This window comes from Panthera uncia, chromosome E1 (assembly GCF_023721935.1).
Source record: "Panthera uncia isolate 11264 chromosome E1, Puncia_PCG_1.0, whole genome shotgun sequence".
In the NCBI taxonomy this organism is placed as follows: domain Eukaryota; kingdom Metazoa; phylum Chordata; class Mammalia; order Carnivora; family Felidae; genus Panthera; species Panthera uncia.
In genome coordinates, this window is record NC_064814.1 from 44,866,260 (window position 1) to 44,894,045 (window position 27,786).

The 27,786-nt window shown below is 46.4% G+C and overlaps 2 protein-coding genes and 2 non-coding genes across 14 annotated transcripts in view; 1 reads left to right on the forward strand and 3 right to left on the reverse strand.

Moving 5' to 3' along the window:
* Positions 1–53: 53 nt before the first annotated feature.
* On the reverse strand, positions 54–9,338 carry TSR1 (TSR1 ribosome maturation factor). 2 transcript variants are annotated; one of them, XM_049636762.1, is made up of 15 exons: positions 9,198–9,338; positions 8,922–9,025; positions 8,379–8,598; positions 8,128–8,262; positions 7,310–7,731; positions 6,138–6,297; positions 5,307–5,461; positions 4,852–5,048; positions 4,019–4,181; positions 3,566–3,676; positions 2,722–2,854; positions 1,272–1,388; positions 714–854; positions 535–609; positions 54–405 (listed from the first exon to the last, which is right to left on the reverse strand). In XM_049636762.1, exons 1-15 carry the CDS (start codon positions 9,292–9,294, stop codon positions 227–229), a joined length of 2,409 nt encoding a protein of 802 aa, XP_049492719.1. In that variant the 5' UTR covers positions 9,295–9,338; the 3' UTR covers positions 54–226. The 2 variants fall into 2 exon arrangements, with proteins under 2 accessions (XP_049492719.1, XP_049492720.1); XM_049636763.1 differs by lacking the exons at positions 54–405; positions 535–609; positions 714–854; positions 1,272–1,388 and adding an exon at positions 1,407–2,053.
* On the reverse strand, positions 2,490–2,584 carry LOC125927747 (small nucleolar RNA SNORD91 family). The gene has a single exon (XR_007459434.1). It is a non-coding gene; the product is annotated as a small nucleolar RNA SNORD91 family (small nucleolar RNA).
* Positions 3,334–3,423, reverse strand: LOC125927749 (small nucleolar RNA SNORD91 family). Its single transcript, XR_007459435.1, has one exon. It is a non-coding gene; the product is annotated as a small nucleolar RNA SNORD91 family (small nucleolar RNA).
* Positions 9,339–10,354: 1,016 nt separating the features above from the next.
* Positions 10,355–27,786, forward strand: part of SGSM2 (small G protein signaling modulator 2) — a 39,350-nt gene continuing 21,918 nt past the window's right edge. For 4 of the 10 annotated variants that reach the window (XM_049636779.1, XM_049636770.1, XM_049636773.1 and 1 more), the window contains exons 1-2: positions 10,356–10,667; positions 14,152–14,227. In XM_049636779.1, coding sequence (XP_049492736.1) covers positions 10,611–10,667; positions 14,152–14,227 — 133 coding nt within the window. In that variant the 5' untranslated portion in view covers positions 10,356–10,610. Of the gene's footprint in view, positions 10,668–14,149; positions 14,228–27,512; positions 27,718–27,786 lie in introns of those variants that run through there. The other 6 variants (XM_049636771.1, XM_049636775.1, XM_049636772.1 and 3 more) reach the window with 3 other exon arrangements.

Below are 27,786 nucleotides of genomic sequence, written 5' to 3' on the forward strand. Positions count from 1 at the left end.
GTGGATGTTTCAGTAATAGTTTTGTTTTGTTTACTAAGTAAGTAGCAAGAGAAAAACATCCATAGTTTACTGAGACACCTTATCAGGGCCAAGAAAAGCCTTTTGCAAAAACTGGCAGCAGACCTCTAGGCTAAAGTAGAAAACAAACATTGTCCAATTACAACCTGTAGGATCCCATCCCTAGAGTGCTAACTAGCAGCAATGAGACAGAATCCCAGTGAATCCATTACTCCATATCCACCTCAGGCACTGTTGAAGAGATCTCACTTTTCATCCACGGTACTGGTTCTGGTACATATGGATCATAAGTCCATTTGGGGAAAACTCGTTTATAGAGGTTCATCAGTACTGTGTCCTGAGATTTTAGCTTCCCATCAAAACTGCACTTCATGTGGCCATGAGTACCTAGAAAGAAAACAGAGCAAGTTGGTCAAATTAAAATAGAAAATGTTAAAGCAGTAGTCTTCTAACCCAACAGTCATTTAGTAGCACTGGAGAAACCTAGACAAGGTACCAAATCCCACATTCTCTTACCTAAAGGCTCCTTGATGTGTCCCCTGTGGCCCCACTTTGTTCTCAGTTCCACTGGTTTAAACCACAACACATCCTCTTAGAAAGAAACAAAGAGAAGACCAAGATGAAACATGTACCCACAAAGGGTAAACTCAACCCTCACCCCACAAAGGCAATCTGATCCCATCCTTCACACCCACCTCTGTTGAAGAACATGTAGCGCACTACTGCCATCTTAGTAAAAATTTTGAAAGGATGACCACTCAAAACAACTCTCTTGATGACCATTCTGTCTGGATCCACTGACAACAGATGGCCTGTGGCAATGAGGCTGTGCATTCCTAAGGAGCAAAAGCAGAGCAACAGGAGTCTACAAGCCAAAGCCTTCACTGATTGCCCCCGTCCACTTAAAGACCCAAACAAGATCTTTTCAGAGAAACCTTAAAGTAAGGATATATTATGCTGCCCTCCTGGGTCCATGCAAAGATCATTAAATGATATTCCCTCTACGCCTGTTGTGAGAACCTATCCTAAATACAGCAGTCTGAGCAGCACCTATCAATTGGCTACGGTTTATAAGCAAGATAAAGTTCCGTTTGTCATCCTTGTCTCAGACCCAGTCTGAGGCTGAGATTGGGGTATTTTGAAAACTATTATTATGTTCTTCATACCATATGACTCTCAAATCTAAATACAGGAAATAGTTTTAAACCTATTAAGGACCTACAGGTCTGTTCACCTCTGTGAACTTAACTTACCATTGCTATTCTGTTTAAAAAGCAGTACAGATGCAGGAGGAAACGTGATTGGGCCATATACTGTCGCTACCAAGGCCACATCAGCAGTCAGGAATCTCTGAAATTTATGTTTATCCGCTGCCATAATAAGGGTTAAAAAATAAAAAGTAAAAACATTTTGAGAAGCCATAGGTAATCCAGAAGCCTGTGAAAAGCTGTATCATTGCAACTCAAATCTAAGGCAACTTATGTTTCTTTGCCCCACTAGTTCTCAAAATATTTTCCTACCTCAATACAACTGTAAGATACAACTCAGTCCTTCACAGTAATTTTTCAACAGGGAGGCAGAATCTTGGAGCTTGGACTATATTTGGGGTTTGAAAAAGTTCTCCAGGTGATTCTGACACTCATTATCCCTACCTTGTTTGGGAAGCAATGCTTTACAGAAAATACCTCCACTAAATCAAAAGCCTGTAGTCATGAGCAAGAATTGGCAAATATTTTCTATAAAGGGCAACATAGTATTTTAGGCCTATGGCCATACAGTCTTTCTGTTCCAACTACTACTCAGCTATGCCACTATAGCAAAAAAACAGCCACAGACAACACATGAGAAAAAAAGGGGAAAAAAGAAGGAAAAAAAACCCCAACAACCCACAATTGTGTTCCAACAAAATTTTATTTAACAAAAACAAGCAGTGGGGCAGATCTGGCCTAAGGGCCATACTTAGCTGATCTCTGATCTTGAGGACTACCTGAGCTTCTGCTTTTATCTTCAATGAAACGCTCCCTCCTGCTTAATACTGAATTTACAGAGAAATAAAATATTTTAAGGGAAAGAGAAGATAATTCCTCATTTAGATAGCATAGCTAATTAACATATGGCTAGTAAGAACAGAAATTATCCAGAGTACCCATTAATACTGCCTTCATCATCTTCCTCCAGCCACTGCTGAAAGCTGAGTGTGTGTGGTAATGTTCAGAAGCCTCCAAATATCTTCCCACTCCTAATGTATAGGAGTCCAATCATTTTTGCCATAAAAGTGTCCCTGGTCACCACTCTTCAACATCTTATCCCAACATCTCAGAAGCCACATACTTGTTTTACCCAACTGTGGACCACCCCTATCCTCCACCCACACTGCCACCGGCCATCGGATGCCAAGGGTTCTACACTTTGTGACACCATTTTATAGAGCCACCAACTCCCATTCAAAACCACTTTGGAACAAATACTCATGGCAGAGAAGCCTCAGCACCACACAGAGGTTGCATCACTGGGATGCTTCAGACAGGTTCAGACATTGTGAATAAAAACATCATTGGCTCCTAGACCAGAGTAGTGAAAATACCCTTAACCCAGAAACCCAGAGTTTGAAATTGTGTATTGTACACACCCGCACTAAGAATCAATAGTCCCCCAAAAGACATTAAGATGGACAAGAACCCAGAAGCTTCCCCACTGCTTTACCTGCAGTGTGCTGAGAGAACAAAGGTGAGGCTCGGAAGCGCCTGAACCCACAGTGGAAGATCAGCTCCTCCTTAGCTTTCACAGGCTCAGTGTTGCCAGGGTGCCGGCTCACCACCATATTCAGTACTGACATCTGGGAACCACATAAGAAAAACAGACCTTCCTATCTAGAATAGAGCAGCCTAAACTGAAAGAAGACAAACTAAACTAGCAGATCCAAATTCGCTCTAATACTCATTTACAGTAAGTAAGATTTACTTTTTACCTTTACCAACAACTGGCATTCAAGTTACATATAGGCTGGTTTTTGGGGCTTTCACGTAGCCTTCTGTGTTAGCTAACCTTCCCGTGTCTAACAATGCAGAAGCTCAACATCTGCCACAAACGCAGTGCCTTCAAGTCACTCAACTCACCACACACCTCAAAACTACTCATTCAAGACGGTTACCTCCCAAACTCTTCCACTGACCAAAGGCCAGAGCTCTCGCATACACGCAATACACACGAGTACTGGCCATCAAGAAAGAGACCTACGCGTGGCCCAACCACTCCTTCCCGCACCCCCCCCCCGCCCCCCACTTAAGGCTGCCAACCCTTGGTTAAAATCTAATCTGACAGAGAAGTCTCAGAACACAGAGTGCATCACTGAGATGCTTCAGACAGGTTCAGACATGTTGTGTAACACCATCATTGACTTCACCATCATATTCTCTGATTCTTCATCCTAAGGCAGATTGTTTACATCCCAATGAGTAAAATGTCGGTCACATAAAATTTCAGACTATCATACAAAACTGGTTGGAAAGTTTCTTAAGTCCCCATTTCCCACAAAATACTAACTCACCTTCTGTTCATGAGGTAGTAAAGAAAATACAATCAAGGGTGCCCCTCGCTTAAAGTATTCAACCACTGAGACAGGGACTTCAGAGACATGAAGTGTGACATACCAGCCAACCTGCCAAAAAGAAAGTAGAAAATAATTATTTACCCTTAAGGTCTCGACAATGATGAAGCATTTCTCCAAATATGTTAGAAGTCTCTTAAACTACCCTAAAGCCCACCCTCACCCTTTAAAACTGCCTTTCACAGATGCCTCAACTACCCAGATTAAACTTTTCAGTTAACATCTGATACTTCTTTGTTCTCAATATCACTCTCACCAGTGACTCAGTGGCTCCTCTAATTCAGCTACGGGCAGCACAAAACTAAATAAGGTACTCATGCCAAGAGAAGGAATAAAGGAGAGGGCACCTTGGCAAACGGCAAATTACAGGGATGGACAAAGTAAGGCAGATACCTCAGCTCCTTCGACCTCTTTTTCCTCAATTTCTTTAAAAATGCGTTTCCTAGTATTAGTAAAATTCTGAAACTGAAAGATCCGAGCATAATCTTGAGGAAGGTTTTCCTTAGGATCCCATGGAGATGTCCGGAAGCTCTTGAGGCCTCTGTATTTCTGAAATCTAGATAAAGAAGATTTTAAAAAATAGTCAAATTTATATGGTGCTACTTTTTCACTCAAGTCACTTCTAAAATGGCTAAGACTCTAACTTAAAAAAATTCTCCCACTATCTCTCAAAATAATCTAACAGCCTAAAACCACACTCCAAAACAACTCATAACAAGTATTTCAGAACCAAACCCCAGCCCCTCACTGACAAAGGACAAAGTACTTAGAGTGGCTCCTTCAGGGAGTGGCTCTTTAACCTGGCAAACAAGGTCCCTGACAAAAATATTACATCCCTAATATCCAATGTAAACCCTCTGGCTTTAATCAGACTCATCTCCAGGGAAGACATCATCTACGTCTTCACGCTTTTATTCTTGCCCAAACTCCCTCAAATCTCCAAAATGTTTTATACTTTCAGTATTAGCTCCTATAGGAAGCACTTGCCGATTAACCTTAGTATTTCCCCTTCGTTAAAGTACTGTGACATTGTTAGTCTGCACCACACAGTCTGGAACTTGATTACATATTATTGTTTCTGTATGTATGTCTTACCTTCCCATATAGAATGTTAGCCCTTCAGAAACGGGGACAATGTGTTGTGTTTTTTTTTTTTATCACACTGACACACTTCTGAGCCACATGAATTTTAAATAAAAACACTGATTTTAGACTTGTTGACTAACCGAATTCTTGCAGCCACGTCACGGGGGGTATCTACTTCATCTGGAAACATCTCTTGCAGTCTTTCTTGTTTATATTTCTCCAACATTTTTTCTTCAGCCTCTTCATCCACATTCTCATCATACAGATCATCATGCACAGACTCTCCTATAGTCATAGTTTCACATTCTTCCTCCTCTTCCTTTTCACTGCTCTCATTCTATAGAATAAAGATTACAGTTTCACACCCGTCTGTACCCTAAAGACCATTAAACTATAAGTAAATTAGTTTTACTAGACACCTAGTCAAAATCAGTATCAATTCTAATAGAGATTAAGTTATAAAAGAAAGTCTCACTTCTGGCAGCTCTAAGTCATTCCTAGGAAACTGATCACACACAACCCTCAAGGTCAGGATTGCACTTTGCCTTGCATTTGGGGCTGTACGCAGAAGTGGCCTAAGGATTCATATCTTTACCTGAGATTCCTCTTCAATAAAATCCTCATGTTCTGTATCATCATATTCATCTTCCCCACCACTTTCACCATCCTCATCCAAAATCCATTCAGCTTGGTAACTGGATGTCCCTTTGGGAACCTTCTTTACCACCTTGGAACTTTCCTTCAAGCAGTCTGTAGAAGCCCAGATGAGTTAAGTTAAATTATATACCTCTGGGAACCTGGGTGGCTCAGTCAGGTGAGCATCTGACTCTTGATTTTGGCTCAGGTCATGATCCCACGGTTGTGAGATTGAGCCCTGCGTCGGGTTCAGCACTAAACACAGAGACTGCCTAAGTTTCTCTCTCTTGCCCTTTTCCCCTCCACCCCTCTTGCGCACTCTCTTAAAAAAGTATACACATACATATGCTTATTTATACACACACACACGTGTATATACATACGTACACATACACACCTTTCCCCTATTACTCCCGTATTCTCACCTAGGCAAGATGATACCAGACATTGCTACCAACACCAGAAACTCTAGCAGACACTATGAGTAGAACAGACTACTTCCAAATTTAATTCAGCTGCCTCAGAACTAGCAACACTTACACAGCCCAATAAGCTTTGCAACAAATCAAAGTTGTTTATCTGTTTATGAGAAAACAACAACAACACAAATAATTTTGAAAAATGGAGCAAAGCTATGTCCAATGTTTGCTTGGTGCAAACATACAGCCTTTAGAGATAGAGGGGAAAACTAACCTCCAAATACATCTCATCGCACCCTACCCTGTGAGCAGCTAGAGAAAATGCACAATTCTAGGCCATATGAAATACAAACAAGTTTGCCAATACCAACCATTTGCCTCATTCAGTTCCTCCTCTGTGGGCCAGGTTTGCTCCCCCTCCATTGGATCTGGGATAACCTCTGTTTGCAAAGATTCTTGTCTTTCAGGATCTGCCTTCATTAGGACCTTAAGGTCTTCCTCCATATCAACCACAGTATCCACAGCACAAATCTGAAAACCAGAATAGTTGACACCAAACGTTACCCAAAATCTACTAAATCTAACATGGTAACCAGAAAGATTCAGAAATAACACAGTCCTCAAAATAAATAAATAAAATAAAATAAAAACAGAATGAAACAGTGAGCCCAACTGGTCAAATCTTTCAATCATTTCAATTTCCTAGCATTTTAAGTCCATACCTCTACTTGCTTTTGAGGCCTTTCATAATCTGCTCTCACTCCTACGCATTTATTACCTACCTTACTCCCATCAAGCTGATTTCTTCAAAGAAACTATCTGATCTATCCCTGGGACTAAATTCATGTTGTCTCTATCTTCTTCGACAGTTTCATCTCTCTTCATCCCATAAGTCATATTCATACATCTCAACACCTGGCTCAAGTCTGAGCTCTTCTGTGAAGCCTGCTAGTCTACTTTCTCAACTTACACAGCAGGTCTCTATCCCTCAACCACACTTTTTCAATCTTTGATGTTTGCCATTTTTTCTGACGTAATTAGGCTGTCCAAGGAAAGAGATTGCATCTTGTGTCTTTTATACACTCAAAGACAATTGCTATGTGAGGTACCTATAAAGTGCTGAATACAGGATATCAACATATTCAGTTGACTACTGTCTTACTTCAAACTAGCAGTCACCTCCAGAGGCTAGTATAGTTGTCTAAGAGTGCAGACTACCTTCTCTGTTATTCACATCCTACACCAGTTTACACATAAATCTACAAGTCGTTTAAAAAACACTTAATGTTTACTTATTTTGAGAGAGAGAGAAGGAGAGAGAGAGAGAGAGAGAGAGACAGAGAATGAGTGGGGAAGGGGCAAAGATAGAGGGAGAGAGAGAAAATCCCAAGCTAGCTCTGTGCCATCAGCGTTGAGCCTGACACAGGGCTCGAGCTCACAAATCGTGAGATCGTGAGCTGAGCCGAAATCAAGAGTCAGATGCTTAAGTGACTGAGCCACCCACGCACCCCTACAATACAGTTTTTAAGAACATCACTCTTACCTCCATTGCAGCTCCAGAGTCCTGTGATTTGACCACTCTAGGATTTAAAAGGAAAGGGTCTATAGGAGCATCTATCTGTTTCATCTGGAAATCACCCTGTCCAATGATATGCAGCAAGCTATTTACATTCAGAGTCTGTCCACGAATATAGCCTGAGATTTTCAAGGTGCCCACCAAGTTATTTTCTTCACTAGGCACAAAGTCAGCAGCATGAGCAAACATGTAGGCCCGTCGATCTCGAAAGGCAAGATGTCGTTGCTTTTGGTTAGCCAACTGCCTGAGCAGCATCTGTGCCTCCTGTTGTGTGTCTAACAGGAGAAATTTGTCATCAGGAAAGCGCTTCTCCACTGCTTTATTTAGCTTCTTTCTGGCATCTATTTGTTTCCTTGGTGGGAGGCCAGAAATCCCCTGGACAGCTAGTGCTGTGAGCAAGAGAGAAAGGGCTTTGTTACTTACTTTACCACGTGTAAATCCCCACCGTAGCTCACAAACAAGCTAACAGTTCAGTTGTGAGACCAGAGATCACTGAGAAACTGAACACTCAACTACCCTAAAAAATTTTCATAGTGAAACCAAAGTTCATACTCTTCTTCCTCTGGGCAAAGAGTAGTCCAGAAATAAAAAGCAGCTTGATAGGTAATTTCTAAATGATGGACCAACTTAAGCCATAGATGTATAACTCGCCACCAGCCAAATACAACCCACCAGTTGTATTCCTGTATCAAGTGTCAGACAGAGTGCCTGAAAAATTATAGATGCATAATAAATGCTAATTCACTCCCCCCCCCCCTTACCTCTAATACTCCTAACTCACTTACTATAGGTAGGAAGGCCCTGGGCAAAAAGGCAGGAAAGGCAGTAATCCCCAGTGCTGTCCCAGCCTTCTAGTGGATCAAGGAGAAAAAGGATGGTATCTGCCACTTTAGCCATGTCTAACACAGCGTGCAGATCCCCTGGAGATAGAAGACAAAGTTAGTGGGAAGAGGTGTTTGGCACCAACACATCATACTAAAAGAATATTACTACTACTCAAAATACAACAATAGAAAACACTGTTGTATGCTCCAACCTGGCCTTGCAGATGTGAAATACCACCGATGTTTCAAGCGGGGGCATAACAGCACAAAGCTATGGGTGCTTCCCCACTCATTCAAGTGTACTGTTCCAGTGTCCTTATCCTGAAGCAGCCTAAAGGCCTCTGGCAAGGAAATCCTGTCATGCAGAGGCACTACCAGCACCTGATGAGGAGGACCATCCTTGCTGCCGAGCTGTCTTTTCTCTGCCAGAACCTGAGAATGGAAAGATCAATGTTTCAGTACTTCATTTCAGTATTGCATTTCCCACAGTATGGACGCCCCTTCCTCACCCCCACTCCCCACTCTCAGTCCACCGCATCTTTCTTGTAAAAGGCACGTAGGCCGGGAGAGTGGGCAGAAGCTTGCACCAAAACAAAGAATGTCCTAGCATGAATCTAGATCTGCATGCCTGACATGTGCTCGAGAATTATTTTTCCATCCCCGGCCCCTTCCCAGGGTCACATTTTTCAGTTCGAGGCATTACCGCCTAGAACAGCTGTGAAACCACACCACTCCCCAATCCCTGCTCCTCTCACCGCCTCCTTCTTCTGCTTTCGGAGCTGGCTGGCGCGATGCCTCTGGTCTACTCTGCTGAGCTCTTTTCTCACTTTCCTGCTTAGGACCTTCAGTGCTAGACGGCCTAGAAGATTAAAAAGGGCTCTTATGCAAGGTACCAGAGAGTCGAGAAAGGGGACCCTCTCCGCCCATCTTAGAGCCTTTGCGCGCGGTCCAGGCCGGAGGTAGGAACTGCACACAAAGAAAAGCAGCTAACATCTAAAGTAACCCTCCTTCCTCCAACCCTATCTTCTCACCCTTGCCGTCCCGCTGCGCGGATCCCCGACCCCGATGCCGCCCGCCTTTATGAGCTTTATTCTGTTGCTTAAGAGGGCCAGAACGGTGGGCCGCCATGCCGCCGCTCACGTGTACCTAGTCAGCACTACTTCCCGGCCGGACGGAGCGCTTCCGGCCCCCTCCTTGCCCCTCCCTTCCCGTGGCGGGGCGGGGCTCACCGCGTCCTCTCGCGAGAGTCCTTCCAACCAGGCTCAGAAATGACTCTGGCGTCTCAGCAAAACCGCGGAGTAAACTTTTCTCACGCGGCGGTCTACGGCTGGGGGGTTTAAAAAGCTGGATGTAGACTCGAGGTTTAGCCTCTCAGTCCCAGAGGGCTTTTTTTGCTACCTGTATTTTCATTTTTTGCGCAATCTAGTTGCATCACCTTAGGCAGCTGTTGAAGTTTTTCCATTCGTGTGGAAGAGGGCTAAGCCCTTCCTGTCACCTAGATTTGTGCACATCGCTCCTCAGTTTGCAGCAGCAGATGTTACCACTTTGAGCAATCCTTTCTTCCTCTTATGGGCTGCTGAGGTCTAGAAGGAAAATCGCGTGGAAGGCTCCGTACAAGATCCCGCTGATCACCGTTATCCCAACCCGCGCCCCCCGCTCCAACAGAGCTGAAGGCAGGACGGTACCAGACAGGGAGAACTGGCCTTGACAGACGAGCCCTCACAGGCAACTCAGCCTCTTCAATCTCGGGGTGACTGTGCTCCAGCTCCTCTTCCCACAAGTCTTGCAACTGAGGGCCACCGGCTGGCAGGGGGATTTAGAGGAATGATGGAGCTCTGGCCTTTGAGCCAGGAGACTAACGCTAGTTTCCTAGAGAGCCAGACTCGAGGAGCGAATGGCCCGGCCCTTCCCGTCGGGAAAACGAGTGGGTAGAAATCAGGGAGCGTCTAGCTGGGTTGAGGCCAGCTCCGATGCGAGTGACTTTCCCTCAGCCACCGGGTCCAGGGCGCGCCAGCTACCGCGCGCAGTGCGGCGCGGAACTGGCTGCGGGAGCTCACAATGAGGGTTCGCGCCCTCGGGGCGGGAGCGGGCGCGTTGCCATGACAGCGGCCAGCTAGGCGCGCGCCCGGGGGCCCACCGCCCCCGGGCGCGCGCAGCCTCACCCCAGCCCCGACCCCCCCCCGTCGCTGAGCGCAACCCCCCCCCGCCCCCGACAGTGGGAAGGGGCCGGGCCAGCCTCCTGACGTCTGTGCGGGGCTCGGAAGATGGCTGCGGAGCCCAGCACGGGGCAGTGGCTGCGGCGGTGGTGGCGGCGGGCGGGGAGCGCGGCGGACGGGGGCTCCGCCTTGCGCGTGGGGCGCTGAGCGGAGAGGCGCGGAGGAGGCGTGGGCGCACGGGGGGCTTGGGGGACAGCTCGGCGTTGCCTCTCTGCCACCCGCCACACCATGGGCAGCGCGGAGGACGCAGTCAAAGAGAAACTGCTGTGGAACGTAAAAAAGGAGGTAAAGTAGGAGCAAAGACCCCCGGAGACTCACGTCCCTGCCCGCGCTGCCCGGCGAGGGGACGCGGAAAGGTCCGTACCCCCCACCCCACCCCCCGGCACCAGCGCCCGCGGGCCTGGGCCGGGCGGGGGCGGGGTCCTGGACTGGCTGCGGCTACCGGCTCTCTCCCGGATCTGGGGCAGCACCCCTCCGTCCGAGGAGGCAGGCCGGCGCTCCGGCGCTTGTTTGCTCCGCGATCCCGCAGTTCCCCGCCCTGTGACGGCAACAGCGCTGGGAGACCAAGGTCGGGGGAGGGGTGGTGGCGATTTCTGGAGAAGTGGTGCTGCCCTTTCATTGCCCAAGCCGAATGGGCAGGGGCGGGGCCCCGCGAGGGCCTCAGCGCTAAACGCGTGGTTTGGGGGCTTAGCTCTGGTTTGCCCTACACCCAAGATTCAGGGATCCCTCTGGGAACTGAATCGCGGCTGCAGGAGGTTCGTCGCACACCTCGCTGCTTTTCCACGCCCACCTCCCTACCCAGAGACCATGGGGGGGGGGGGGAGGTTGAGAATGCTTTTTTTAAGACTCAAGATTTTTTTCCCCGTTTAAGGATTCCCGCCCCACCCCAAACGTCAGAAAGAGAAAAAAGCTCTCCCCTCTACTAACGTCCTTTACCTTGACCCTGCCCTAAAGCCCATTTCAGTTTCATCGTGTTGGGTGGGGGGGGGGGGGGGGGGGGGGGGGGGGGCGGGTACCCATATGAATGACTCACCGCACATGAGAGCTGGAGAGCTCAAACCTGCAGTATGGATTAGAATGGATTAGGCCTCGGGAACCATGAACTCCTTGCAACTACCTTTGTGGCTGTCTTCTACCAGATGTGCAAACTCCATGAGGGCAGGAAACCAGTCTGTTTTGTCCACTATTCTGTATCCAGGACCTGGCACACAGTAGACATTCAATGAGTATTTGGTAAATAAATCTACTGATTTTAGAGACTGCAAGATCTGTAGGGATGTGTAACCTTGGAATACTCTGGACCTAACTCTGTGTGACTTGAAGAAGTTACTTAACCTGAGTCTTATTTTATTCATCTCTGAAAGAAGGATGATGATATGTATCTCATATATTAAAGTTTGTCATAATGGTTCCTTTACCTCTTCCTAGAATTTCAGGATTGGAGAAGACTATGTGTTCTCATAAACTCCTGGAAGGCCCTAGATGGTTCTCCTGCATTAACTGTGGCCTGGCTACTGTGCCCTACCTAACATTTATTTGTGCCTTTCCCTCTTGTTGGCAAAGTAGTCAAAGTCCTCACCTTTCCAGCTGTGTGTGAGAAGCTGCCTCACCACTTTTGTGTGAAGTGGCCAAGAAAGCATTTTAGGTCAGGAGTACATCAAATCAGCATTTCAACTAAACCCTGGTCTCCCCAAGCAAAAGGGCAATCCCACGTCATAGTGATTATCCTCGGGAAACAAGCAGTCTAGTGACAGAGGCTCGTATGAACAGTATAAACAAGAAGAAAAAAGTAGCCATACCTAAACCATGGATGGATGTGCTAGGATTGTTGCTGTGCTCCAAATTTAGAGTTGGTCAGGGACGTAGGAAAGATTTCTGATACCATGATTCTTTTTTTCAATACTTAGAAGGCTTTTTATACTGCTCTAAGAATGATTCCTAAACAAATATGAGAAATGCCCAGAATATGCCACAGCTATGTATATTACCTGACAAAGTTTAACCTGCTCTGAATTCTTAGTTCCCTTCTCCCTTTAGCACTTGAATTAGGGAGAAATATATCCTTCCTCTTCCGCAAGTAGAGGAAGTGGGGATAATTGTAGGCAAGGCTGGACTTTCAATACAGAATTTCTGATATAATTCTAGAGTCATCTGTATGTCCTTCTAACCCCCAAATCTGCCCCACCGGCCTGTTTCAGATGCCCGCAGGTCTTTAAACTGTGACTTTATGCTCTGTTTAATACAAACACCGCTTGGCAAGTAACCTAGGAAGCTTTTAACAATTTAGAGTGCAGGATCAATCTGATTCCCCTCTACCTAACTGCTAACTGTGAGCAGTTTCAATAGGGAGAAGCCTCCAGGTCCTCCCTACCTCCTCTGCAGGCTTTAGAAGCTTTACCACTCTCCAAACTGTACAGTCCTCAGCGAGGGTCTTGGGAGCAAGGGCAGCATCGGAACACTGTATCCCTTGTCCAAAGAATGACAAAGACACACTCTGCCCGGAGCTTCATATAAGATTTTACAGTGGGGGTGAGGTAATCCATCTCTCTAATCTCCAGTATTAGTATCTGTTTCTTGGCAAATTCCGCCAGGACATCAAAAGTGCTTGACTTCGATGTTGGGAGCAACTAAAACCTCATACATTGCTGATGGGAGTGTAAATTGGTACAACCACTTTGGAGAGCTATTTGGCAAAATCTAGTGAAGTGGAATATACATATCATATCAGAAATTCCTTGTCTGGAAATATAAATGCAAAAAATGAGCACCTATGTTTACTAAAAAACATATTTTTAATGTTCATAGTAGCGCTATTCATGACAGACCCAAATTGGAAACTACCTACGTACAGTTCATTGTGTGTTAACATAATGGAGAATGAACAATCCACAAGTACATACAATGTGAACACATAACCTATAAAGAAATCCAGTCACAAAACACTACACACAGTGATTTCATCTATCAACAGTATGAAAACCCATAAAGAGACTCTATGCTGTTAGAAGTCAGGATAGCACATGTCCCTGAGGAGAGTAGTGAGTGGAAGGAAACATGACAGTGGGAGGTGTTCAGGGGTGCTGGTCACATGTTCTGTCTCTTCATCTGGATGCTGGTTTCACAGGTGGATTCAGCTTGTGAAAATCCATCAGGCTGTGTAATTATGACATATACCCTTTTCTGTAGTTTTATGTACATCAATAAAAAGTTGTGTGTATGTGCTTTTTAAAAAGGGCTTTCTTAAAGACAGATGTAACTGCTCATCTTACAAGGTATTTGGAAACTTTTATATCTATGTAGGAACCCAAAACATCAGGGTTCTATCTAGACAGAAAGAAGGCTGGGCTTGCAAGCATGTGGAGAGTGTCTCTGAGGCCTGGGTGAACGTTGAAGAAGATGGAGTAAATGAGGGGCAGGTTGTTTATCTACAGCCTATAATGAGCTAGTTTGTTCCTAACAGGCAGCGTGTCTGTCCAAAAGCTCTTCTCCAGCTAAGTACACATGAGCAAATGGCATCCTGTCCGTCTTCTCCACAGTAAGGCACTTCCTCCTGGACTGGAACATCTGCACTGATTGCTTGGTGGATGACATCTCTCTTCCTGGTTGCCTTTCCAAGAAGACACTTGGCTTCCCCACCTCTCCCGTCCCTATTTACTATCTAATCTGCAAGTAGAGTAGGAGATAGACCAGGAGAGCGGAGCCAAGCTATTTACTTGCCCACAACCCTTTGATCAGAAAAATCAGTAAGATGCTGCCCGTTTGTCCACAGGTGAAGCAAATCATGGAGGAAGCTGTTACCAGGAAGTTTGTGCATGAAGATAGCAGCCACATCATTGCTCTGTGTGGTGAGTGACTGGGGGCAGTGGGAAGAGGGTTTAGAACTGAGGACACTGTCCTGGGGCCAGGGAAAGAGGAGTGCTCAGGTTTAGTAGTTTTCAAATGTGGCTACAAATTAGAATCAGCTGTGAAGTACTTGTGCTGTCCCTGGGCCCTGTCCCCAACCTACTGAATTAGGATCTCCAGGGCCAAAGGATTTGTATATGTATTTAGTTCCTTTGGTCTTTAGTATGCATGTGAGTCACCCAAAGAACTTGTTAAAACACAGATTCCTGGGTCCCAACCCTGGAATTTCTGATTCTGATAGGTCTGGGGTGGGCCTGAGAATTGGCATTTCTGACAAGTTCACACATGGTTCTGAGCTGCTGGTCCAGGGACCACGCCTTGAGAACCACTGACCTAGGTGATTCTGGTCTGGGAACTGCTGCTCTGGTTTATGTTTAACTTTGGGGAAGGGTTTGTGTTTCGGAATGCTTTCTGTGCCACATCTACTTTCTTTTTTATTTAAAAAAAAGTTTTTTAACCTTTATTTATTTTTGAGAGAAAGAGACAGAACGTGAGGGGGAGAGGGACAGAGAGAGAGGGAGACACAGAACCCGAAGCAGGCTCCAGGCTCTGAGCTGTCAGCACAGAGCCCAATGCGGGCTCCAACTCACAAACTGCGAGATCATGACCTGAGATGAAGTCGGACGCTCAACCAACTGAGCCACCCAGGCGCCCCTCAACTTTCTAACTAATCCCACTTGTGTTGCTCTGGCATTCTCAGTTCTCCAGACCCTGGACTGGGGGCAAAACAGCATGAGCTACAACAGGAGGGAAACCCAAAGCTTTCCCACCTTAAAAGGGAGAACGTTGGTAATAAACCATCACTTCCTCCTCTCCTGAAGACTTCTGCCTTTACAGAGGCAAGCTAGTCTCTATACACAATAGAGTTTTCTTGGATTTCCAGGACTTTTATCTTCCTTTCAACTCCCTTTCTTTTTTTTTTTTTTTTTAATTTTTTTTTTAACGTTTATTTTTGAGACAGAGAGAGACAGAGCATGAACGGGGGAGGGTCAGAGAGAGGGAGACGCAGAATCTGAAACAGGCTCCAGGCTCTGAGCTGTCAGCACAGTGCCTGATGCGGGGCTTGAACTCACGGACCGCGAGATCATGACCCGAGCTGAAGTCGGCCGCTTAACCGACTGAGCCACCCAGGCGCCCCTCAACTCCCTTTCTAAAGAACAGTTTGCCATCTCTGTGTTGTTTTCCTTGGCTTCTGAGATTGGTGTTGGGAATTTGTGAAGAGAGGCTGTGTGTTTCGGAGTGAAAGGAGCAGACAGTAGCATGGTGAGGCATATAAAGCTGCCTACCATCAGTCCAGCAACAAATGCTGTGGGTCCACCATGTGCTAGATCCTGTTTCCGCATAGGGAAACAGCAGTCACAAGATGGACAGAGTCTCTGCCCCAAGGGCTTACATTCTTTGGGGACAGAAGACACGTGCACACATAAATATATCCTGTATGATAAAGGTGTGGAGAAAATAAAAGCCGAGAGATAAGGGAGAGCTATCGGGAAGAGATGGCCTGTGGACCCAGCCTGAGTGACACACTGATGCAAGTGAATCTTGGTGCTCTGCTAAGTTATCTTGGACAAGTTTCTTAACTTCCGTCACCCTTAGTTTGCTCTCCTAAAAAAGGGTGGTGATTCCTACCTCAAGGAATTTTTGGAGGGATTGAGATGATGCATGAGAACATTTCTAGCATTGGAAGAGCTCAGGAAATGTCTGTCTTTCCTTCTCCTTTGGATGTTGAGGATGAAACTAGGTTTGCAGGATTTCAGTTCCCAACACCTCCCTTTGGGTGTTTCCTGGTTCTTTGAGATATGTTATGATTCTCAGGGTTACAAGGAACAATCTAATCTCACCTTTCTCAGGCAGAACCTATGTTAGGGGAGAAGCATGGTAGTCTTTCAGTAAGTGGCTTTGAAGAATATTAGACCCCTACTCCTTTCCACCTGTGTTGTGTGCTCCTAACATTAGCCACTATTTGTTGTTGTCACCAGAAGGGCTTTGCTGGTGGCCCAATTATGCATGGCTTAATTCCTTATCCAGAGCACATTCAACAAACACAGAAAACAGAACAAAATAGCGCAAACAGCTTGTGCATGGGCGCCACACGTGGGTGGCCAAGGGGGAATAGGGGAAAGAGAGGCAGAGAGAAAAGTTGTGGGTATCTCACATTCAGGCCAATTGGGATGAGAAGAAACTGTCAGCTCTCCTGTGATCATTGCAGAGGCCCCCAGGAAGCAATGGAGCTTTCGCTTTGCTTTTGTCTCTTGCCTAGAAGCCTCCCCACCCCCCCCACCTCACCCCCCTCCCCGGGCTCTTCCCAGCAGGCAGGGATATTACCCTCAAAAGGAATGCTGCTTCTCCTTTCAGCCAGTTTTGGTTACTGAAACAGCAAGGGTCTATGAAATAAACCCAAGTCTCCAGGATTGTAAAGTCAGCCCAGGAGCAAGAGGAGCCCCGTTCTGCTGGATCTCAGGAGGTGCTTTAGGTCTGCTAGCGCAAACTTAAATAATGTCTACAGTCAGATGGAAAAGGTCTACACAAGAAGCTGTCTGGGTGTGACGCTGCAGGCAGTAGTGGTGGGGACTGGGGTGGACTGAATATTGCTTGCCACTATTCAGCTCCTGCAGGAATGCCAGCCCAGGCTTGCCATGGCCTTTGTTTTTTTCTTAAGAGAAGACAGAAGTCTGGGTTTTTATATGAAATTTCCCAATTTTTATTTTTTTAATGTTTATTTATTTATCTTTGAGAGAAAGAGAAACACAAGTGGGGGTGGTGCAGTGAGAGAGGAAGACACAGGATCCAAAGCAGGCTCCAGACTCTGAGCTGTTACTGCAGAGCCCAATGTGGGGCTTGAATTCATGAAACATGAGATCATGACCTGAGCCAAAGTTGGTTGCCTAACCAACTGAGCTACCCAGGCACCCCTGAAATTCCCCAATTTTTAAAGGCTAATAACTAATTCCCATTAAAAAAATTTTTTTAATGTTTATTTCTTTTTGAGAGACAGAGCGTGAGTGGGAGAAGGGCAGAGAGACACACACACACACACACACACACACACATACACACACACACACACACACAGAATCCCAAGCAGGCTCCAGACTCTGAGCTGTCAGCACAGAGCCCGACGCAGGGTTCGAAGCCACGAACTGTGAGATCATGACCTGAGCCGAAGTCAGACATTTAACCGACTGAGCCACCCAGGTGCCCCAACTATTTCCCATTTTTATATACTTTATGTTTATTTATTTATTTTGAGAGAGAGAAAAAGCACGTGTGAGGGAGGGACAGAAAGAGAGGGACACAGAGAGAGTCCCAAGCAGGCTCCACACTGCCAGCATGGAGCCCGATGTGGGCCTTGAACCCACAAACCTTGAGATCATGACCCGAACTGAAGCCAGACGCTTAACCAACTGAGCCACCCAAGTGCCCCAACTAATTCCCATTTTTAAAAAATCTGTGGGCCAAACAAAAGGCATCTCTGAGCCTCTGCCAGTCGGCTGCCCCTGCCTTGGGCTCGGTGCATACACTGAGGAGAATGCTAGCAGTAGGGGCTGTCAAGCTAAGTATAAAGCTGTATAAAGCTAAGTCAAGCCCACAGGGAAAAGGAATCCTTAGGCTTCGTCAAAATTGGTATTCGGTGGTGAGGTAAATCCCAGTTTGGGTTCAAAATAAGATACGTTTAAAGCAGTGATTATCAAACTTTTTTCCTGTCTGCAAGCCGTTTACATGCATCACACAGTAGGATCGTAATCAGGGATTCTTGGGAAGAGGCAGGGAAGAATAGGTAAGTATTGATGGAAAACTCCACCCCTCTGGCATTTTGGAGATTCTAATATGTCGGTCTCCTTCACCCCTGGGCAAATGCTCTGAAATGAATTTCTGGTCTAAAGTAGATCCAGTCTTATACTGATTGGGTTGTGCTATTGTCCTGGCCTTGTCCAGAATCCAGCTTTGTTCTGGAAGGAATTGGAGTGCAGGGAAGATGAGGAGAGAGGTGAGCAGAGCAGAGGCTGTGGAGGCTGGATCAACCACAGAATGGCCACATTTCCTGGAGTTTGGACAGTACTGGGGCCCTGGGCCCCTCTACTCTGCCCTGGCCCCTCTGTTCTCGGCAGAGGAGGGCAAGGCCTCGGCAAGATGAGCTCCTCTGAGCTTCCTTAGAATAGAGACATTTGAACTGGAAACAGAATCTTCCTGGAGAGCCTTAGAAAGGGAATTGAATAATCCCTGAGTTGAGTCCTGACCCTGGGCAAACCCAGGAAAGTTGCAGCAGACCCCTGTTCCTATTATCCACAGGAGGAGGGAGACTCCCAGGACTGGTAAGAAATGTGTCTTGCGTGTGCGCGTGTGTGTGTTGTGGTTGTTCCTAAACCTGTTTGTCCAGAAGCTGGTCAGGCTCCTATAGGTAGAAACCTTGTGAGGAAATCTTGTGTGGAAGCTTTGCTGGCAACCCCTGGTTGGCAGGGAGTGGTTCTCTGTGTGCTGTTCTCCAACCACAGAGTACGGCTGTCAGAGGATCAGGCCTATGTGACTGCCCACTCCCACAGGCAGAGGCTGAGGCTTGGAGAGTAAGCCCAAACCCACCACTGGTACCACCTTTTTGTCTTTAAAAAGTCTTGTCAAGTTTGCATTTTGTTCCATGATAGGGTCTTTGAAACTTTTATTATTATTATTTTTAAGTTTATTTATTTTGAGAAAGAGAGAGAGCATGCATTGCGAGGGAGTGGACAGAGAGAGAGAATCCCAAGCAGGCTTCGTGTCCATCAGTGAGGAGCCTGACATGGGGCTCGATCCCATGAACCACAAGATCATGATCTGAGCCAAAATCAAGAGTTAGATGCTTAATCGACTGAGCCACCTAGGCGCCCCTGAAATTTTTATTTAAATGTAAAGACTTTTGAATCAAATTAATTCTCCTTGTTTTCCCTGTGGCTTCTTAAACCTCCAGGTATAGTCTGATATCTCCTGCCACCCCCTCTCCCCAAGGGCAAGGTGCTTTTAACTTTTGTTTGTGGGAAACTCAAGGTTAAAGTAAACAAACTGTCCCAGCTTTAGCCTTTCAACTTTGCATTCAAAATAATAATACACATGCTTTAAGAGAACTCATTCGCTCTCTTCCTGAAGTAATTCAGGCATCAACCCTGGACCACCAGAGAAGCCACCATTTCTCTGGACCTGCCCTTCCTTCATGTCTGGGTGTGGCTGCCTCCACAGTATTTCTGTGTGCTCTATTCTGATTGGGTGCTGAGTTTGGATTTTAAAGTTTGGTGGGTAGAGCAGGTTTACAGAGAGGTTCCTGGCACAGCAGGTTCTCAGACTCTCAATGTCTCCTCTCCCCAGAAGGCATTGGGATCAGAGCCCAGGGGGAAGTCAGCCCTGCCCCTCAGTCTCCCGGTTCCTGGCTCTCCCCACACCGGTCTTTAGATCCTCAACCTGAGGGTTGTTGCTTCAGGCTAAAGATGAGCTGTAAATGGGAGACAGGGGTGGGGCCTATGGAGCTGGGAACGCATCAGGGCTTTATTAACCACCCGCTCCCTGTTGCTAAGCAGCTTTCGTTAGCCTGGAAGGTCGGCTGTGGCTGCGGTGAGCTCCTCTGGGGAATGGCAAGGAGATGCTAATGAGCTGGGTGAGAAACAGGTGCTGTGGAAAGATTGCGTTTCACCTGAGATGTTGCAGCCCGAGATACTTTCAGCACATTCTGAGATTCAGGCTCCAGGCAGTTTTTAGTCTGTCTCTTTTCAGTGAAAGGGATTCCTTTTCTCTTCTTCCCACCCATACTGAATCAACAGCTCACTCTCAGGATATCTGCCTTCTGCCTTCCACCTGGAACAATCCAGTAGGAAGGAAGGCCCTCTGGGGAAGTGGCTCCTCTCACCCTGTCTTGGAGCAAAGCTGAGGGCATATGGTGGTGATCAGTAGCTGAGACACTAAGTGTGTGACCATGGCCACAGCAGCCCCAAAGAACTCTGAACCTACCCTGGAAGATTGGTGTAAGGACTAAAGGAGTGACACAGGTAAAGCACACAGCATGGAGCCAGTAGGTGCTCAATAAATGTTGCCATCACCACCACAATGACCCGCAGCAACTTTCTTCTTTGTACTTGAAAGTGATCCTACAGGGAGCAGGGATGGGTAAAATTGGTGAAGGGGATTAAGAGTATGCTTACCATCCTGAGCACTGAGTAATGTTGAATCATTGTGTTGCACACCTGAAACTAAAATACATTACACTTGAATTAAAAAAAAAAAAAAAAAGTGATGCCTGGGTGGCTCAGTCGGTTAAGCATCCAACTCTTGATCTTTGCTCTGGTTATGATCTCATAGTTTGTGGGTTCGAGTCTCAAGTCTGGCTGTGTCCTGGCAGTGCAGAGCATGCTTGGGATTCTCTCTCTGCTCCTCTCCCATTTGTTCTCTCTGTCTCTTTTTCTCTCTCAAAATAAATAAACTTAAAAAAAAATTGACCCTAAAACCTTCCCCATCAAGTCTCCTAGAACCTTCTCCAGGATTCCATCTGAGAATCCATGATTCTGTGAGGAATATCTAGATAATTAGAGAAATTTGAACTCTAGGAACTCAATCAGGGAACCTTTATAATATTAGGAAATTTTTATTAATCTTGTAGGTACAATCAAGGTATTATATACATCTTTTTCAAAGAGTCATCTTTTACAGATACCTACTGAAATATTTATAGATAAAAATATATAATATTTAAAATTCACTTCAAAATAATCTGGGGATAAGTGAAAAAGTGGTTGGAGGTGATACAGCTGAAACAAGATGGGTCATGACTTGACCATTGTTTGGGTTAGGTGATGGGTACATGGGGTTAATTCTTTCGTCCTCTTTACTTTTGTATATGTTTGGAATTTTCCATAATGATTATTTTTTAATGTTTATTTATTTTTGAGAGAGAGAGAGAGCACATGAGCAGGACAGATAGAGGGGGCAGAGGATCCTAAGTGGCTCTGTGCTCACAGCAGAGAGCCTGATGCAGGGCTCGAACTCATGAACCATGAAATCATGACCTGAGCTGTAGTCAGATGCTTAACCCACTAAGCTACCCAGGTGCCCCATAATGATTTTTTTAAAGGAGGAGGGGTGCCTCGGTGGCTCAGTCAGTTGGTTGAGCGTCTGACTCTTGATATCAGCTCAGGTTTTGATCTCAGGGTCGTGAGTTTAAGCCTTGTGTTGGGCTCCATGCTGGGCGTGAAGGGCATGAAGCCTACTTAAAAAAAAAGAAAAGAAAAGAAAAGAAAGTTGAAAAACCAGGGGGAGCGGATGGGAAGAGGAAGAGATAAAGTGAGTATAGACAACTGTCCTGAGAAATTTTACATAAAGGGGACTAGCTAAATGGTTCCATACCTGAATGGGGATATAGGACCAAGGGAGGTGGTATTGGTTGTAGGTGGTTTTTTTTTTTTTATGTTTATGTACAAATGGGTAGTATCTAATAGGGAAATATTAAAGATACAGGGAAGAGAAGTGATGTTTGTTTGAATGATGTCCTTGAGAGGTAAAAGGGGCTGGAACCCAGTGTGTAGGTGGACAACCCAGTGTGTAGGTGGCCTTAGGAACATAGCCAGACCATCTGGAGGGACAGAAGAGAAGGCAGGGGATGGGCATGAGGTGCAGGGAAGAAAGCACCAATGTTCATGATCACCTTCAGTGTACTCGAGAAGAAAGCAAGGAGCCTTTTGCACCTCTGCATAGCCTGTGGCTTGTAGTCACTCAAAACCTACTGAGATGGGACCTGTTCTTTTCCCTAATTGCTGCTGAAGCCCAGAGAGATTTAGTGGTTTGGACCAAGTCAAATAGATAGGGAAAGGAGCCAGAGTTTGAACCCACATGTGTCTTGCTCCAAAGCCTGTGCTGCCCAGGAATGGGTGTATCTGTGTAACCTACCTAGGAGAGGAGCCTTGTGGTGTGAGGTATTGAGGAACAGTTGGCCCTTATGGAGATGTAGCTCACGGCACCAAACAGTGGACTCATGGTGGCCAGAGATACTCCGGGAGACAGTGAACCCCTTGCTGAACTGAGTGAGGCCAACGCTGGCCTGGTCCGTGGGAAGCCATTGTGAGCACTATACACTCAGATTCTGCCCTGCATCTCCATCAGGGCAAAGAAGAAAGGTGTATGTGTTAGGAATTTCATTTCCCTCACCTGCTGCTTTCTAGAATATCAGAGCAGTGCCTTCTCCTCCTAATGAAAGTCTGGAGGGGAGAGTTGCTTTCTTGTTTCAGGGCGTTGAACAAGGCTGACTGCCCTCAAAAGCTAAGCAAACAGTCAGCGTCACTAATGCAGGCTGAGAGAAAATGTACTCTAGTTACCATAGAAATGCTCATTCCAGGTAGAAGCAACTGTTACAAATCCCTGGGTGAAATAGCCAGCCAGGGAAGTGGGAAGGAGAGCGGTGGATGATGCCTTGCCTCTCCTTTTTGCTCTTCCCACTTCATCTGCTACATACAATACACTGACTTCTCCCATTAGCAGTTGGAAGAAGTTCCTACTTAAATTTTTTTTTTAATGTTTATTTATTTTTGAGAAAGAGTGAGTGTGAGTGGGGGAGGGGGAGGGACAGAGAGAGAGGGAGACACAGAATCCGAAGCAGGCTCCAGGCTCTGAGCTGTCAGCACAGTGCCCGATGCAGGGCTCGAACTCACCAGCTATGAGATCATGACCTTAACCAAAGTCAGACGCTCAACCGACTGAGTCACCCAGGCACCCCTAACGTTTATTTATTTCCGAGAGAGAGAGAGAGAGAGAGAGAGAGAGAGAGAGAGAATGCGAGAGTGCATGCGTGCAAGCAAGGAAGAGGCAGAGAGGGGGAGAGGGGGAGAGAGGATCTGAAGCTGACTTTGCACTGACAACAGTAAGCCCGATGTGAGGCTTGAACTCACAAACTACGAGATCATGACCTGAGCTGAAGTTTGGATGCTCAACTGACTGAGCCACCCAGGTGCCCCAGAAGTTCCTATTTTAAAAAAGGCTGCCCATCCCTTCCATTCCTTTATCTGCAGGGAGGCTGCTCCTCTCCTGGCCGTCTTGATTCCACCATCCAAGGCATTCATCTTTTAAAATTTCTACTCTTGGGGAAAAAATTGAAAAATAAATTAAAATTATAAATAAACAAACAAATAAGTACATAAAAATTCTGCTCTTGAAGCGCCTGTCTGGCTCAGTCGGTGGAGCATTAAACTCTTGAGTTCAGTTGTGAGTGTGAGCCCCACGTTGGGCATAGATTACTGTTATTTATTTTTATTTTTTATTAAAAAAATGTTTTTAATGTTTATTTTTGAGAGAGAGAGTGGGGGAGGGGCAGAGAGAGAGGGAGATGGTGCAAAGCCCAACGTGAGGCTCGAGCCCACAAACCGTGAGGTCATGACCTGAGCCAAAGTCAGACACTCAACCGACTGAGCCACCCAGGTGCCCCTAGAGATTACTTTTATTTTTTTTTTTTAATTATTATTTTTTTTAACGTTTATTTATTTCTGAGACAGAGAGAGACAGAGCATGAATGGGGGAGGGTCAGAGAGAGAGGGAGACACAGAATCTGAAACAGGCTCCAGGCTCCGAGCTGTCAGCACAGAGCCCGACGCGGGGCTCGAACCCACGGACCGCGAGATCATGACCTGAGCCGAAGTCGGCCGCCCAACCGACTGAGCCACCCAGGCGCCCCTAGAGATTACTTTTAAAAAGTTGTTTTAAATAAAAATAATAATAAAAAAATAAAAATAAAAATTCTGCTCTAAGTAGTATCCTCAAAACTCCAGGACCCAAAGCAGCCACCTGTCTAGCTGCTCCACCCTGTACTTTCCTCGCTTAGGTTCTCTATGGCAACTACGACCGAACTCCCCCGTTTCACAGATGGCAGACGGCAGAGGTGGGGGAGCAGGAGTTACTTTCCACACCTGCTCCTCCCATTACCATCCCTTCTTGGCTCGGTGCCTTGGGCTTAGCCTTCCTGTTAGGCTGTGCTAACTCTGGATATAGTGTCCCTATATCTCAGCCAACTGGCCTAGTTCTCTGAAGGCCATTCAGTGGCTCCCCCTATTACCAGGCCTCTGGGCTGCTGAGCACAACTTTCAACATAGGTATGTATGTGATAGCCAGGGTTGCTGCTGAGGCTCCCTAGGCTGGCTGAGGACCCTTCAACAATCACTGCTGTGTGTGCTGCACAGCCATAGTTTTAGTCCATTTAAAAAAATTTTTTAAATGTTTTATTTATTTTCAGTGGGAGGTGGAGAGAGAATCTCAAGCAGGCTCTGTGCTGTTAGCACAAAGCCTGATGATGCGGGCTTGAACTCACAAACCATGAGATCGCAACCCGAGCCAAAATCAAGAGTCGGACGCTCAACCAACTGAGCCACCTAAGCACCCCAGTTTTAGTCCATTCTTGTGACATCTCAGCTTGTGCTAGCCCACTGAATTGTTTCTCTGGTCCTTGCCCAGCTCAGATCACTTGTGGCTTCCCTAAGCAGAGCCCAGGTATTCCTGTGGGGGTGGGGAACCAAGCCAATTGGGAGGAATGCTGCGGGAACTGGTGAAGGACTGGGTGCCCATGGACACACCCAGCCTTTCTGAGTTTTGTGAGTTTTGATTCGCATCCAGGCTAGAAAAAGTCTCTAACATCGTCTCATGATAGAATCGTGGTATCTGGGTTGGATGGTCACCTGTAAAATCGTTATTATTCTGAATTGGTAACGTGTTACCTGGTTCAAAAATCAAAACTGTACAGGTGTGCCTGGGTGGCTCAGTCAGTTGGGTGTCTGACTTTGGCTTAGGTCATGATCTCATGGTTTGTGAGTTCAAGCCCCACGTCAGGCTCTGTGCTGACAGCTCGGAGCCTGGAGGATGCTTTGGAGTCTGTGTCTCCTTCTCTCTCTGCCCCTCCCCAATTTGTGCTCTGTGTCTCTATGTCTCTCAAAAAATAAATAAATGTAAAAAAAAATTTTTTTTTATCAAAACTGTACCGAAGAGATACAGTGAAAAGTTTACTCCTTTTCCTGCCGCCATTTACCCACTTTCCCTCCACTTACCTGTTCCCACACAGGTAACCACTACCACTTTTGTTTCTTATATATCCTTCCAGAGTTTTTTATCCTAATAAAAGAAATTATATTCTTTGTTTACTGCCCACATACCCTTTTTGTAATGAAAAGGTATCCAGTCATAGTGTTCTGCATCTTGCTTTAGGAGACTTTTCATTGTTAGCTCCTAGAAAACATCCTCATTCTTTTGCAAAGTTGTTTAATAATCTGTTGTATGAATGCCCCATGTATACTTAACCTGTCCACATTGATGGACATGAGGATAGTTTCCAGTCTTTTGCTGTTGTAACTTAAGTACTCTTGCAGTTATATCTGTAAGCTAGATTCTCAGAAGAAGGTCAGAGGTTATTTGCAATGGTGATAGACAGTGCCACCCTACCTCCACCGGAGTGGTGCCAGTCAGCTCTCCTCCCAGTAAGGTCTGAGAAGATTTAGTAACTTCCTGGGTCCCTGCCATCTCTATCTACCCATGTCTTCTCTGTTCTAAATTGGACTCCTGGGAATGGTTAAATTGGTATGTAAGGAGTTGTGGGAGGGGCCCTTTAGGATTCTGTTAGCACTTGGGCTCTCCAGCCCATTTAGCCTTTGTTAAGCCCCATAACTTAATAGACTTTATTGGCACATCAGAGGCTGGTGAGGGAAAGTTCCAGGGCTAGCCTGGGCTTGTAATTCCCAGCTTTTCCCTTGGTAGATGGTACCAGACCTTTTGGGAGAGGAAATGTCCACAGCAAAGTTCTTGCAGTTCCCTGGGCCTTCTTGTCAGTCGTATGGGATGACAGAGTAGAGAGGGCACCATGACTCCAAAGTTCCAAGAGCAAGGTGAGGGGTGAGAGGGTTATGCTTGTTGAATCATGTCTGTTTCTCTGTTTCAATTCATTTACCCAAACCTTTCCACCCCAACCAATGACCAAAACCAGTGTTGATTTTTATTAATTAGTACACTGAGCTGGATATTGTCAGGGATATCTCACCCCTCTTCTGGCGGATCCAGAGTGGCTGTGGGTGGTATCAGGACCCAGTGGGACAGGGGCTCCTGAGCCTTCACTTAGGAGGAGGAGAGGTTCAGCTGACTTGGTGCTTGAGCCATGATTGGCATCTCCTGCCACAGGCCTCCACCCTAGGGAATGGTCATGGTGGCAGTCTGGGACAGAAAGCTGAATAAGGAGCTGGAGTTCTGCTTGGTGCTCTGGGCTTTGAGTCAGGAGAGGAGAGACATGGGCCTCTGGCTGGTTTCTGCTGGGAAAGGGTGCTTGACAGTCTGTGAGAGGCCCTCTCTGGAGACTGAGGGCAGCAGGAGAATTGGGCCTTGTGGCTGATGGCTCTGCAACCGAGTTCTGAGTGGTGTTGCACTGTACATTGTGGGGCAGGGAGAGTATTCTTGCATCTCTGAGTTTCGGCCAGTGGAACCATCTGTGGTTCAGTGCAACCCAAGTCTTAGAGCAGGGATTCTAGAACTTTTGGGGGTCATGTATTCCTTTTAGAAGCTAAAAATCTTGGATCCTTTATCCAGACAAAGAGCACTCACCTAGTCATACTGGAGCACACCAACAATTTTGTATGCAATATTTGGGGGTCTTTGGAAGGCCCAGAAGCCCACCCACAAACCCTCAATTCTCGATCATTGTTAGTGTTACTATCATCATATTACTATCTTGCCTATATGCTGCACACAGTATTTTTCATTGTGCGTGCTGACTTTCTGCGGTGGACAGCCCTGTGGGAATGGGAAAGAACAAGTGTAGTTTGAACAGCCACTGGCCAAGGAGCCCATGGAACTGGATTAGGATATACCTGGCATAGAGGATCATTTACTTTGCTTGGAAAGTAGAGAGTTGAGAGGGATTTCTCCTTCCCCAGACATTGCCTGGCATCTTGCCTGCGTTTCACAGAAGGAACGTATGGGCTGTGGGGTGAGCAGGAGGGTACTAGGTGTGATGTTTGGGCTTCTCTACCTGCAGTAATTGCTGAGGAATGCCTCCGCTCACCCCAGAGAGCCCTAATGCCTGTGTTCAGAGGCTGCCTGAGAGGGTGGGTGAGGCCAGGCGGGATGGGAGTGCTGCTCCCCGCCGTTCCCAGGCTCCCCAGCCTGGCTGCATTTGCAGTCTCCTGGGGAAGGTGGGAAGGCTAATGTCTCATTATGCCAGCAATTAGTCACATCACTGAGGCACATGATTCCTTGCAGGACTGGTGCCACCAGCTGCCACTCTGGCCGTGTTCAGTGCCGCTTCTCTCCAGAGCACTCTGAATGGGGCATACAATCCCGGGAAACGGTCACCACTTTCCTACAGGCGCTGCAGCCCCAGGACCAAGAGACTGGGACTCACTCACCTGTATACCACAGGGCCACACAGGACCTCCAGAGACCAAGGGGACAGCCATGGAGTAGAGTATGTGGACACTTAAGCAGAGATTCCCTCACATGCCCCATACAAGTAAATATGTAGATACGTCTGCAT